Genomic DNA, 16,129 nt, shown 5'->3' on the forward strand with positions numbered 1-16,129 from the left:
ACCCCGTATTAATTCCTTCGGTTCGCCCTTATTCGAAACGCAGTCATTATGAAGGAATTCAGACCGGTTTTTGACTCAGATATTTTGAGTCTTTTTCTTCTGATATCTATACTATTGAATATACAATGGACTGTTTGATAGCACGTGTATTGTCACTATAACTTTCATTTACAATATTAAGTAATCATTGTTAGTGTAAGACAAGCGAAATCGGATGTTTGAATAATAGATATGTACCTAATTATGTAATGCACTTAGAATATGTACGATCTAAGTACTCACGTTAAGGAGTCTGTTCTTTTTTAATGTTATAGATAGTTTGACGGAAAAAAAGACCGGCGCACAAATAGCTGGTGGTAAGTGATCACCAATAGACCACCAACCTTGGGAGATAAGATGTTATGTCTCTTGGGCCTGCAGTTACATTGGTTCACTCACCCTTCGAACCGAATCACAACAATACTAAGTACTGTTGTTTGGCGGTAGAATATCTGATGAGTCGGTGATACGTACCCAGACGGGCTTGCATAAAGCCCTACCACAAATTACCGTCTCAAACCATGATCACGGACTTTAGTTGTTTCTGTAACTAATAAGTTCTTTCGGTCATTGTATGAGACGGCGACGTGGACAGATTTTTTTTAGATTTGGTTGGTCAATACACATGTGGTAGAATTTTAGGCACATGCATCTCTAATAGCGACTAAAATAATAAAGACTGTTATTTAGAAACAAGTTATATTACGCGGCTTACAGTAGAGTGAACTGGCAGAAATCGTCATGTAAAGAAAACCCTTAATATCCCTCCAGGCGACCTTTCCCTCTCTTTCCCTTTCTCTCTGTCTCTTTCTATCGTATACAGCTTTATAGAATATTACTCAAAATTATTTATTGTTGATGTTTTAATTCCCACGGAAATTTTAATAAATATTATGTCATTGATATTTACTTGTATTTATACGATGTAGCAAGGCAACTTCGTATCCTACGACAGTCCTCGTATATAAAATATTTTATAAAAGTTTACGAGCCGCAAAAATCTTTGAACCAGCCTCATGTCACAGAACGACTCGGTTTCAGCAATCAGTGCCTTGCATTGCGATGATAGATTAGCCGGTTGCGACACGCATAATTTAATTTTTCCTATTCGCACTGTTATTATACTCCAGGGTCGAAGTATTACAATACAAGCACGGTATGCTCAAGCACGACACTTTAAAATACTTAAGTTATACCTTAATGGCGTTACTTTGCGTTAGATTCGACTCACTATTTATATTTAACCAATGTACCATTCAAACGGTAGATAAGTTGTCTTGGTTGTAGGGCTTTGTGCAAGCATTAGGTACACAGTCATTAATTCTACTGCGAAACAGTAATATTTAGTATTTGTCTGTTCTATTACCATCATTATTTAAAACGGAACATTTTCATGCGAAACACAGTCTCGTGAACAAGACATTCGCCGATAATGTCGAAATATCGAGCTCCACCAAATAAAAATAAAAACATGGTAAATATCCCGTTTTAAATACTGGTAGTAATAAAAATAACCATGTTAATTTAAAATCTTTTCTGTTCTAGTTCGAATTGTTTATGAACCAGTGTAGCTATAACCATTAACATATTAGTTCCAGAGGTTGTTAAGCCATTGAGCATTGTGCCTTTACACTAGTGCCTTCAAACCAGAACACAACAATACCGGGCATTGTTTTTTGGCGGTAGAAAATGTGATAAGTACCTATCTAGACGGAATTATACAAAATCGTAATACCAATTTTGATATATACAAAGCTATTAATATATATATTTATATTTTATTATATATTATATATTTTTAATTTTACCTTTTAAATTAACGTAAGTCAAACTCGCTGGTACTCCCTTCCTCCATCTAGGAACGGTGATGAACAGCTTGTCACCATAGATCTCTAGACCCATAGGCATGTTGTTCTCTGGTATGAATGTCCCGCTATCGATTGCCTGCTGCCGAGCCTCTGGGGTTTGGAACTCAAAGTCCAACTGCTTCCATTCATAGATGATATCCAACTGTTCCATGCAGGTACTGATGTAGACCAGGTGGAGTAGCACGAGGTATTTTATACCCCCCATTTTAACTGTAACAAAATATGTTATATTGTTAATGGTTTTAAAAGTAATTTTATATCATAGACCATAGACTAACTTGACACATATCATGGACAAAAAACGCTGCATTTTACCTGGCTGGACTTTTTAAGGAAAATTTACAGCCATTTTATAAGCGATATATCGATTAAAGAATATGATACCTAGAAAAATATATGTTTATAAATATATACTAAGTATTATAATAGTTCAGTTTTGTATGCCGTAAATTTTAATTGATATTTTCTTTAAATATTAAGAGACAAAGGTGTTAGTATTTTCCTACAAAAAAAAAATACTTTTTTAATGGTCCTGATTGCACAGCAAAGCTACGTATCTAAAATTATTATTAATATTAAGAAACGATTCATGTTCGTGACGTATCATTATTTATCTAAAAGAGTAGCTTTTTCCGAACGCATATCCACTAATGACTGGCACGCCACAAAGTTATTATCTGTTTTTTTTTTTTTTGTTAAACAAGGCATATATACTAATTTTATAAGTGTCAAAGTAACTCGGTCTATCTCTTTGTTGCTTTGGCACGGCTAAAGCGCCTGCAAACACCCCAGTGTTGCACATGTTCACGGGCGGTGGTAGTCACTTTCCATCAGGTGAGCACCGAAAGTGATGCTATATGATATTCTACTTTTTCTAAATAATACTTGACGATCAAATCCTAAAATACGAGCGAATACAAAGTAGATATATTCTATAATTAAATAGTACATTAACACAAGAATAATGTTTAGTTCTAACAAAATAAAGTTAGTAATCAGTCCGCCATCTTTTAACGTAAGACTGATGAATATTCTAATGCTCAATTGTTACGAATGTATCCTTGATTGTATTGCATAATAATTGCAATTAATTGTTTTCTTTTGTACATCAAAAGAAACATGCTGTGATTCAAGGTTACTTGTTTTTCTTAAACTATTAACTTGTATTATTATAATAAAAGCTATTATGCGAACAAATTAAAGAGTCTTTTATATGTTTAAATGAAAAACAAGCAATTGGTACGTAACGTACGTTTGATAGAAATAGAACATATTACTTTTAATTATTGATTGTTTTATTTGAGAGGACGTTGAGGTTATATATGATCTATTTCGGGATTAGCGCGATGGGATAAGCGCAAATGCCACTGCCTCGCTCATCATGAGATTTCCGAAAATATATAGATCCGATTAACTTGAAGTTAAGCATAGTTACTCCATTCACGACGTACACGCTCTCTAGGAAAACATTTTTGGAAATTTCAATTTGAAGGGCAGAAAGTGGTAGTGGTAACTTTTTTTAAATTCTCTCGTAAAACTCGTACTAGTAATTGATGAAACAACATTGTAACATTTTCGACAGTAAATATATTGGAACAATGATTCCTAATTCAAATAAAGTCATTATTTAAATTTAGAACATTAAATAACAAACCAACGTTGTTTGTTAGTGACCGCCTTGCGATCGTCAACCATTAACCTGCAGAATAAAGATGGTTATCGGCCATTCCAGTATTTCCATTAACGTCAGCTTAGAAGTCAAATAATAAAAGTGATTTTCTATCGAACAATATTGACTATACTTGAAGGCAATTGATAATAATCTCTTAATGTTATATTTCCGAACAGTAATTATTTATAAATAAATATTTATAGATATATATCAAATGTTGATTTGGTTAATAGACTCATTTTATTATTATTTTTATGATTTTTTTTTTATCTGTGGAATAAATGACGGCAATTATGGCGCGTATTTACAAAAATATATATGGAATAAATTATTTGTTTCTACTAAAATAAAAATGTTTTTGACTATTTATGTGCTTAGATAAACTGTCAAAAACATGAAAGGGACGAAAAAAAATAGTAACCAACGGTTAGTCACTAAAAATACGTACACTAGTAAGTAGTATGACGTTTGGCGAGTATCTGTCACTCACACTAAGATAATGAAGTTGGCTTGTTTGCTTTAGTTATTTTGTAGTGCGACACTATCTACATACCGTCGTTGCGCCTGCAAAAGTCGCTATGTGGGTTTTTTTATTTTTAGATTTTTATGCCGTTTTAATCGTTAATACAAAACAGCATAACAATATAAAAATAAGAAAAAAACACATAGCGACTTTTGCAGGCGCAACGACGATATATATATAAATAATCTATTATGCGCTGTATGGCGGAAGCCTAATTATTATATCGTTTATTTAATGAATATAGTATCCTCATAAGATTCTCACAATAATAACTCTGTCATGTGTCAACGACACTAACGAAAAATAATTATATTTAGCACAGCGATAAATAGAATTAACAAATTGTTGAATTCATAAATTAATGTGAATTTATTAAAATTAATAATTAATGGAGTTTTTATAAAGGAGTTTTTTAATACTCTATTAGGTGTCTGCTTAGAGTAATTGATGTACTACTTGGTAGGGCTCTGTGCAAACCCGTCTGGGTAGATTCTACCGACTCACCGCATATTAGTCTACCAAACAGCCATAAATATTGCTGTTCCTGTTTGATTAGTAAGTGCGTGTGTGTGTGTAAACAAGAGACACAAGACATAACTTGAATTCCCTAGGATGACGGCGCATTAATGATGTGACCACTTGCCATCAGGTAGCTAATTTGCTCGTCCGTCTTCCTATTTTATAAAAAAGCAACTTGTCTGTGAAGGAAACGTCAGGCACGTTTTATTTTATAACGTCACACCCGTCGCAATCTTGTTCGAAATTTAAATCTCTTTGAATTTTTTTAATTAGATCTGTAGTACGCGTCAGAGATACTATAGAACTCGGCATTTGCGATTCCATGATATTATTCGAACGGCCAATGGGAATACGGTATTTATCAAATTTAACTTAATTAACCAATCAAATGCGATAAAATACAAACGAAACGGGTACACAGTGAACAGTTAGTAGATTTATATTTATGAAATCCTTTCCCACGCTCTGCCCGGCTCCCGACTACTTCCGCGTTTTGCAGAGAGCGTTGAACGTACAAACAAACAAATGCTACGTATTATGTAGAACTAAATATTATTACAATCGAAATTACTGAGCAAACTTAAGACGTTGTGTCAAAAGACTCAGGTAAAAGTGTCTAGTGTCCTGGGTAAAATGAGACAGGAGAATCTTTTGGATTGTATAATTTAATTTAATTTATTTTATTTTATATTATTTTTCATTAGCGTCATTGATGAATATTCGTTTGGCATATAACTAAAATTAAGTTACTAAGTGTCCGTCAATATGACTCATACATCGCTATGCAGTTGACTCATTTAAAATCAAAGCCTACAAACATAATGGCCGTATACCTAAAAAAAGAGAACAAAAATATTATTTATTCAAAACGTTCTTATAAGCACGTTTGAAGAATAATAGAAATTGTCCGAATTAAATAAAATATAAAGCTACAATCAGTTACTGATATAGAGCATACTAGCGACCCGCTCCGGGTTCGCACGGGTACAATGCTGATACTAAATATATTACAGAATGTCTTTCAACGTTCACAGTTTTTCAGTCATTAGACAATACAAACCGCTATGTCCATGCGTTTTAAATCTGTAATATCTTCGAAAATATTAATTTAAATTACATGCTGTAAAAGGCCATATTAATCTATATTAAATTCACAATGTATTTAGGATTCTTAACTGAATAAGGATTAATTCTGTATTGCTTAAAATTGCTTCGAAAATAAGCCATTATTTCTCGTAAAAAAAAGGATAAAAATTTGTTATTGTGGGTTATCCCTTACAGATAGACATATACCATCTCGGACGGTTTTTTTGTTTTGTTCTTGGAGTCCAGATATAACAACTGTTATGGTTGTAGAACTGTGTTTGTTAAACTTAGTAAAGTTTATTCTACGTGCGACAGGTCGTTTTTCTTTATTGCCAGTCTACTCGTATGTTCGATTATCCGAAATTTCGATTATCCGAATCGACCCCGGTCCCGATTAATTCGGATAATCAGCGTTCTATTGTATATTCATTTGAATACATTCGATCATTGTCATTCCTTTCGATAATTCATAATAATTTCCTTTTGAGTAGAATGCACACAACTCTAATTTGGATAGGTAGCCTGAATATAAAACAGGAGTGAAACAAATACTGCTTCAAGAAACGAACTGTATTAAAGAGAAATGTATCGAAGACGTTTTAAATTTTTAATTATTCATCCAAATTCGGTCTCTGTGAAATAATTGTAAACGCTCTTACAAGGAAGTCTTAGAAACTGCTCCCATTGTATGCGGCTAAGTTCTCACATACTAAAAAACCTATAATAATAATCGTTCTCGACACGGTTCGTTAAAAAATAATCCGCCAGTAGTATGAATTTGCATAAAAAATATAAAATGCTTTAAGAAAAGATGAATGGAAACTCACCAGAATAAGTATGAATATTTTTTATGAGTTTTAACTCGACGAAGGACTTTTACTGTCGATTGCAAAAAGTCATATGACTCAAAAGTCGTGTGACTTGAGATAAAGATCACTTCGTTCATTTGCAATTAACATATCAAGACTTATTAGAAATGCTTATCGTGGGAACCGAATACATTATATTTACTTATAAATAATAATAAGAATATTAATAAACAGAGTCGAATCTAACCGAAGACCAAAAATTAACTTAATATTTGAAACTATTTTTTTTTTTATCAAATTGGCGGACGGGTTAAGGTGCTACCTGATGCTATGTGGTCCAACACTACCCATAGACATTGACGCTGTAAGAAATTTTATTCTATCCTTACATTTCTAATGCGCCAGCAACCTTGGGAACTAATTCATTACGTCCCTTGTGCCTGTAGTTACTGGCTCACTCACCCTTCAGTTGTAACCGATATAAATAAGTAGAATTAGTCCTCGGTTACGATTAATCTGAGGTATTTTTTGTAAAATAGTCAAAGTTGGCGCTGAATAGAATCGGGAACGTATGTTTTAGTAGAATTTCCTCTGATCTGCTATGATCAGTCCATTCCATAGAATGACAGCTAACAGAGAGAGATGACGTAACATCGTGAAAGTAACATCAGTCACCTCTTCATGACCACAACCACCTAAATCCTTTCCCAAAACCTGCTGTATTTTCTGTTACAGGATTTATACATTTTGGCTCAGTTTTCTGTTAGGCATTACTAAGCCCTAATTTTTTTGACGGAGAGATATCACTCACTCATCATACAGCAGCAATACTTGGTATTGTTGTATTTCGGTTTGGTAAGCGAGCTAGCCCAACTACAGATACAAGAGACATAACATATCTGTTCCCAAAGTTGGTGGCGCATTGGTTATGAAAGAAATGGTTCAAATTTCATACGGCGCCAATGTTTACGGACATTGGTGACCAACAGGTGGCACAGTTGCTCGTCAACCTGTGCCATAAAAAATGATTAGACGTGAAGAATTTGTGCTTATTAAGTGATAACATAGTCACGTGATGTCTAGTTTTAAATAGACTAACGAGAGAAAATACGGCACATATAGATATATTGGTTCATTTAAACCGACTTACAAAGTTGTTGATTGACAGTTTACCTTTAGAAGGGTAACGATGAAGTGTCTTTGAAAGTAAATGGAAACTGAAATGTTGCGTATTATATTTTTCCCACGAGTTATATATACAGGGTTATTGGTAATTCGACGTATTACCGTTAGGAGGTAAGAGGGGTGATTATTTGCGATAATTTTAACCCCCATATGCATGATGCAAAAGTAAACCATTTTTGGGATATGACGTTTTTTAGATTTATTTAAAAAAGTATCAATTAAAATCAATTTTTTTCTTCTGATTTATAAAAACGAATAAACACTGGTTATTCGTCAATATTAAAACAATTATTATCGGTCGAAATTTTTAAATGCGAGACGGAAATAGATATTATTTCAATATTTTTTTGATTTTTTTTTTTCCAATGCCTCTAAAACAAAAAAAAATCGTCATGAAACTTGTCTTGCTGATTTTTTAAAGAACATAACAGTTTTCTTTGCTCTCGAATATATAACAACTAGGAACTTATTTCAAAAGAACCGAAATAAAATGACCACAAAGGACGCTAGTATTCGTATTCGAACATTAACGAAATCGGACTAAAGTTCGCTCTTTATATTTTAATATATTTATAAATTAATATAATGTTATTATATAATAATTATGAGTCGCAGTTTTACCCAAGTTTAATGTCTTGTATTAAATTTAAAATTAATAAAACTATATTATTCTACAGATAAATTATTTTTATTTTACTAAGAAATACCATAAGTTATGCCATTTGTACATACATAGCACTAGAATCATTCGAAACATCGTGCCTAGCATTCTAATGCGCTGTCAACCGCGAAGTTATGTTATGAGTTACGACACACAAACATACATACATACATTTTAAATGCACCAATGGTTGTCGTTTTACAGTCGACAATAACCTTTTATTTTATTAAGCTACAGAGGATTGAATTACCAACTTAGACTTCAGCATTTCCGTGAAAATATTAGAGATATGTGATATGGAAGTACTTTATTTAACATGCTTTTAGTTAAGCACGCCTTTTCTACGATATATATTTTGTGTTTTGCAATAAACTTTTAAATAAATAAATATATAGTTGCAAGTGGCGGCTTCTAGTCGGCATTTTGAACTAGACGATGATGTCCCCCTGACTGATTTAATCCACGTCGACCGTCCATTCTCAGGGGGGATTACCAACTGTGTGGTAGATTATTGGGCTGCTAATGAGAAATTGTCAACGTAAAAACAATCCGATCCAAAATTTAAACACAGTACGGCTAGATCTACAGTCTTAAAAGATAGCTACCCGACCAACGAGTAATTAAGATCTACTTTCTTTTAAAAATATCTTCTTCGTAACTTATTAAAAAAATATGACCTTTACTTAATACCTAAATAATTTCGTGCAGGTCAACGATAGACCCGATAAAAACGAAACAACAAAGATCGTTAAAAAATTATGATTTTTGAGTCGATCGCATATATATCCGCAAAATTGGTATAATAGGAATATTTATGACCATACTATGAAATTCAATGACGTTACAGTTCAACGGGCGGCCATTTTTGACTTTTACGGGTGCGTTCGGAAAGTGTGTTCCAAATAATAATTTCGATAAAACGTATATATTATATGTAAAGGAAATGATAATCCGTATTTGTTTATTTTTATTTATTTTACCCTAGCAAAGCCAACCCGGCTTTGCTTCACCTAGTTATTAATATAAACATCAGAGCCACGCAAAGCAGATAAATGTATGCTTTTAATCATGTAATAATGATTGCAGTCTGTCTGTCTAACATATTAAGCCCTTGTTATCATCGTAACTGAAGGAATAAACTCATAACACGATCCACCACAAGACCCATTGTTTTGAAAACGTCATCATTTTTATAGCTATTTAATTGTACACTTAATAACCTGTTCATGAATAATATTTATAACAAAGCGAATGGAAGCGAAGAAGCTAATCGGATAATTAACAATTCATTATCACACAACACACACATACATACATCGTTTTTATATGTACATCATTTGTAAGCGAAGTTTTATTAAATTTTACTTTTTTTATGATATAGATTGGCGGAGAGATATAGACAATAGCGCTTTATAATTATTAACCATTAATGTACTAAATTATATTATAACAAGAAATCGTATAGTATTGTATGTATTGCGTGATATATATAATTTAGTACATTATGTACTTACGTTCTTTAATTAGTTACAAGTAACGGATGGAAAGGCTTGACCTTGCTTGGGGACAGCAGTCACATTTCGATTGACCTTGACCAAAAATAACATTACATTTTTATATTGTAGTATCCGCCACGACTTCTTACTGATATAATTAGGCTTTCAAAACGAGACATATTGAGATAAATATATACAAGAATCGCACTGAGCTACGACTTATTTACTCGGTAGTACAAAGCCATCGGGATAGGTACCATCTACTCATCGTATATTATATAATGTCATATTGTACTATTAAGTAGTCTTGTCTTCGGATTTGTATGGTGAGTGAGCACAGACACAAGGGACATAACATCAAGGTCCCAAGGTTAATACTACTGATAAATAATGTCTATTGGCAGTGTCGACGCCTGGTCCGCCTACCACTATGACATAATACATATATTACCACAATAAATACTAATTTAATTCCGTCTACTACTATTATGCCTTCAAGATTAAATTAAATAAAACCGCACCGATCAATCTCTATCGTGTCTTCTTCATCGTACGTGACATTGGCGAAATAATCTGTGCCTTTTTGGCACAAATAAAAGCCCAAAAAAAACAAATACTAATCAAAACTTATTTATTACATGCAAAAGTCGTTCTGTTAATCAAAGCAAAAACTTACCACCGTTTTGGAAAGAGACGCTGATATGAAAAAACCGCCGTTAGAAAAGTTAGGCTCATAGAAGCATTCGAATCGTCACCATAAGACGGGAAGTATATTCTACCGAGAAGAACCGACAAGACTCAACAGTTAACAGATATAATTATTTTTTCTATATATCCTGTCTAGAAATAAACCAATGTGCACAGTGGACTTAGTGTCCACGTTTTTTGTCATTAACATAACCTTGTAAAACATAATATGCCTTATTTATCAATGTTTTTTTCACATGAGCTTCAATTTTTTTAATAGGCCAAGTTAAAAATAGCAGTCGAGCTTTATACTCTATTTCAACCATAATAGGAGAAATGCCAAATAAACAACAGTGACAGCAAATTGAAACGATATCATTGGTCGAGAGCTTGATTAATCTATGATATTAACTATGGATTTGCGAAAAAATGGCGTTTTGAGCGTCGACGAAACTGTTATCGGAATTTCGGAAGTAAAATTAAAATGGAAATATAAAGTTAAGTCTAATAGTGTTGTGTTTTAAATAAAGATATATTAATCATAAACTCATAGTAGTGCACAATGTTGCCAAGTTATTATATCGCATGAAATTCGTAATACGTAAATCTAAGGTTTGTTTATCTTTTTTCCTACTTCCATTGGAATAGGCTATATAGAAACGGATGCCGTGTCCCGTAATTAAAATAAGATTATAATGATAAAATAATATTAATCTTAATTTATTTACTTAATGACGACCTCCGTGGTCGAGTAGTGTGTACATCGGTTTTCAGGGGTATGCTAATCTGGTTCGATTACCGGCCGAATCGATGTAGAAAAAGTTCATTAATTTTCTATGTTGTCTTGGGTCTGGGTGTTTGTGGTACCGTCGTTACTTCTCATTTTCCATAACTCAAGTGCTTTAGCTACTTACTCCATAATATTTACCTCTTTATGTAGGAATATCTTAGTTGACTGGTCAGAAATTAGTCACGAGTCGCTGCGCAGATATGATAATGATTAAGTATACTGCACTCTCTTATATGAAATAACGTATTCATAGTCAAACATTTCACATTTCTATTTATATTTGACGTAAACCTGTGACGTAAATTCATTTTTGTTGATTGAATTGATGATTTATTTTGTCGTTAAAGTTGTTAGACGTCACGTAAAACACACAAAACGTAAGTAACACAATTATAAATAGGTACAACGTTTGGGGTTTCTTGAAGAATATTCTTCTCGTCTGGGTACCATCCACTCATCAAATATTCTACCGCCAATCAACAGTACCCAGTATTGTTGTGTTCCGGTTTGAAGGGTGAGTGCGCCAGTGTAACGACAAAGGCACATAACATCTTAGTTCCCAAGGTTGATGGCACATAGGCGATGTAAGGAATGGTTAATATTAAAAATAATGTACTAAATTATATATATCACGCAATACATACAATACTATACGATTTCTTGTGTAAACCGAAGACGAATGCACCTTTACTAACCGTCTAGATAGGTACCAAATACACATCACATATTCGACCATCAAACTTCAGTACATGGTGTGTGTGTCAGTGCTACAGGCACAAGGGATATAACATCTTAGTTCCCAAGGTTGGTGACACATTCGATATTTAAGGAATGTTTAAAATGTTACTAACGGTGGCAATGTCTATGCACAGTGGTGAAAATCTGATGGCCCAAGGTCCGTTCGTCTACCAATATTGTACAAAAACACCACTGTGTGATTTAAACATTGAGTACTAAACGTTTCGGTAATACTAATAGGTGCTTTAAACAGTCTCGAAATACGTTTTATCGTTCAATTAACAGCATACCGATGACATAACACGTTATAACATTCTTAAAACATTACGATTCAACACGGAAGCCTGATCCATTATATTTTTAAGCCATTGTTATTATTCGCACTTGAATTTAAACTTTAAAGTAATATAATAAGATTTGTTTTCACATACAAATTTACGATTCGTCTCGTAAGTCGCCGACATGCTATTGAAATTCAGTTAAAAATACAGATATAAGATTATTTTGTACAATTCATTATCATAAAAGTAATATTCGTTACGTTCTACTTTTAAATATCATTTCAATAATAATTTAATTCATATTGTGTATTGTTAACTAGTTCTCGAGCCGAGATGGCCCAGTGGCTAGAACGCGTGCATCTTAACCGATGATTTCGAGTTCAAACCCAGGCAGGCACCAGCAATAGCAATTGAAATTTTAATAACACTAAGTTCTGTAATCAAACAATTAATTTAATGTAAGTAGTATGTATATAAAAACGAGCCAAGATGGCCCAGTGGTTAGAACGCGTGGCAGGCGGACACCACTGAATTTTCATGTGCTTAATTTGTGTTTATAATTCATCTCGTGCTCGGCGGTGAAGGAAAACATCGTGAGGAAACCTGCATGTTTTTAATTTCAACGAAATTCTGCCACATGTGTATTCCGCCAACCCGCATTGGAGCAGCGTGGTGGAATATGCTCCAAACCTTCTCCTCAAAGGGAGAGGAGGCCTTTATCCCAGCAGTGGGACATTTACGGGCTGCTAATGCTAAAAAAAAAAACTAGTTCTCGCTCGCGTGTTATTGGTCGTATGTTTTAGGTATAAAAGAAGTTTGACCTTTGAATCGTCATTTCGAAAATTAAATTATAGATATATTCCTTCTGAAAAAGCGACTACTGATTTTCTTGACCGTTCTTCTGATTGCATCTACTTTCACGATACTATAAATTGAATTTATCTTATAGATTGCTTGCGTTTTAGTGGTTAGTTGTCAGATAATAGAGACAGAGATGGACATAAGAAAGCAGAATAGGCCCTTCCTTGGACTTCAAACTTGCTTCGTAGCAAATTTTATCAAATTCGGTTCAGTGTTTAGCCGTGTGAACGTAATAGATAGGCACAGAGTAACTTTTGCATTTATAATATTATTGTCGATTGTTATAACAACCACCAATTACTACATATTATAAATATAAAACAAAGTCCGCCCGCGTCTGTCTGTACAAGATAAAATCAAAAACTACCAAACGGATTTTCACATGGTCACATTTTTATGGACTGAGTGCTTCAAGCGGTAGGGCTTGGTGTATGTGATTTTAAATTGGTACCGCGTAAACCAAAAGTTAAAACATTTATTACGATACATATACGTTTCATGTAAACCTTTATACTACGCGAGCTAAGCTAGGGATGTTATATATAAACCTGTGCAACTCTGAATCGCGCAAGCGAAATTCATTGCGCTGGCTATATAAGGGTGAGTCACGACGAAATGTTTGTGGACGACGGTGACCACTTACTATCAGGTGGCCTAAAAACCGCATATTGTCTCAATTAAGACGAACGATTTCAGAAGCGCCGCTTTTGATAACAAGTCGTAATTGGTCGTGCGGAGGTCACGTCACTACTTACTGACGTAGATAATCATTTATAATATTAACCTTACGTTAAAAATGTATATTTTAAATGCGAAAGTAACTCTGTCTGTTACCTCTTCACTCTTACGTCGCTGATCGATTTTGATGTAATTTGGTGTGGAGATAGTTTGAATCCCGCGGCGACAAAGGCTTCTTTTTATAATTCAACCTTCGAGGGAGTAAAATGGGACTAACGGTTTATGTGCTAAAGGTATTTTTTTACAAATTAATCGCGGGCAAAGACGCAGGTAGCCAAATCTCCGTCTCCTAGTTATATTTTATTAAATAATATTTTTAATAAAAGCGTTTAAAGTCGGGAACGATAGTATCTACTATACTATTTTTCAAGCCCTCGACAAATTAGCAAACACCATGTTAAAATTAAAACTATCAATTTAAAACTATCGAATCCATGACCATTTATCATCCATTTAGCCCATTTGTCAGACATGTAGGGGACATGTGACTTAAAAAAAAGTAGTTTTTCTAGAACTGTTTCTATGTCAAGCCTTTATCGCAACTAGGAAGTACTTAAATATATATTCCTATTTTATTATCTAGAATAACGTTTTTATTGCAACATAGTGTTGCCAGTAAATTACACTTTCCCGGCATTTAACTATCAAAACGGAAAACAATAACTACTAACAGTTTATTTATGACTCGAAGCGGTTCTAGTTTCGAAATGACTAACCTTACCATCCAAGCGCACATGACTCGCATTTTCAGTATCTTTAAAAAATTGAAGGCGTTTTTTTCTTTTAAGCGTTGGTCTATTTTTTTTTTTTTTTGAATATAAAATATCTTTTCTTGCCGTTAATTATAACAGTTTGATTAAAACTAATTTGCATGTCCAAGATTGTGAAAAAAAAAAAATCTTTCAACTTTATAAAAATAGTTTGAAAACTGGAATCGATTAAACCTTAATATCGAGTAATACATTTTTGATGATATATTATATTCATATTAATATATATATTTTTTTAATTTTTATCTCAATGTGTTTACTGAAAGATATCATTTATATATATATCGATAATGTCCGTTTTTAACATCTTCTTATTCTCATGTGAATATTCGTCATAGGAATATAATATTATTGTATTAAAGGAATTTACTCAATTATTAGTCTAAGTCAACCAAAAGAAGAGTAATTCAAAATAAACAACGTTTGACATTGAATTGAATATATCATGTTTAATAATCTGTGGTATTTATTACGGATTCGCAAAAAAGAAAAAAAAATTATAATAAAGACATTCGAAGATTTGCTAAATTTGTAACAATAATGATAATTAATTATATTTCTTCTTGCTTTCAATTTCATAATTATATTGACAAAACAATGCAATCATTATTATTTATTGACTTTTGCTCTTATAAAATAATTAAAAATTCCTATTTCATTTTAGAAATAAAATTGTCATCGTTTTGATATAATGTATCTTTGTTGTTGTACTATTGTCATAACTGTTAGTGATCCTAAGAAAAAATAAATAAAATGGCGGTTTGATACAAAAAATAATTAGATTACAAGGTGCCACGCAAATAGAACTCCAAAGCGCAGACTCGCTTGACCGTAACTAATCCATGTCTGCAATACCAGATACATATTATCGAAAAGTTATACTATTGCTAAATTATGTATATATATATATTGCCTTATGTCATACAACACGAGTAGGGTTGCCAAATTAAAATAAGTATATAATCGATTACAGAATGTGTCTTTATTGGCATAATTTTTTTTTGCTGAACTGTCCCACTATACAAATAGGGTTGCCAGGGTATAATATAAAATAAAAATATACCAAACTTAAATATTTTTTTTAATTGGGCGATCCTACATAGTACGTCATATCGTCAAAGGTGACTCCATCTTTCTGTTTGGTCTTCAAGTTTATTTGACCATTGGTGTTATGTATTTATATACTTAGCATTGCAAATACACTTACTCGATCTTGTTTATAGACTATCAATAATTATAGTTACTGCACACTTCTCATTTAGGGCTCGACCCTATTACGAACATTAAGTGCCCTATCTAAATGAAACGATCTATAATTATTAGATACCTAATTATTTTTGTATTAAGTTTTCACCCAAGTAAGCAAATGTTATTATCAAATACTTTCTTAAGATTTTCAGATTATG

At 32.9% G+C, this 16,129-nt stretch overlaps 1 protein-coding gene across 2 annotated transcripts in view; it reads right to left on the bottom strand.

Annotated features, from left to right (window-relative positions):
- The window catches only part of LOC125068411 (protein yellow), a 33,284-nt gene that overhangs the window by 3,088 nt on the left and 14,067 nt on the right, over positions 1-16,129 (bottom strand). Inside the window, exons 3-4 of one of the 2 annotated variants that reach the window (XM_047677520.1) lie at positions 13,249-13,255; positions 1,848-2,117 (exon numbers count right to left, since the gene is read on the bottom strand). In XM_047677520.1, coding sequence (XP_047533476.1) covers positions 1,848-2,112 — 265 coding nt within the window. In that variant the 5' untranslated portion in view covers positions 2,113-2,117; positions 13,249-13,255. The remainder of the gene's footprint in view (positions 1-1,847; positions 2,118-13,248; positions 13,256-16,129) is intronic. The other variant, XM_047677519.1, reaches the window with a different exon arrangement.

Source organism: Vanessa atalanta, chromosome 13 (assembly GCF_905147765.1).
Source record: "Vanessa atalanta chromosome 13, ilVanAtal1.2, whole genome shotgun sequence".
In the NCBI taxonomy this organism is placed as follows: domain Eukaryota; kingdom Metazoa; phylum Arthropoda; class Insecta; order Lepidoptera; family Nymphalidae; genus Vanessa; species Vanessa atalanta.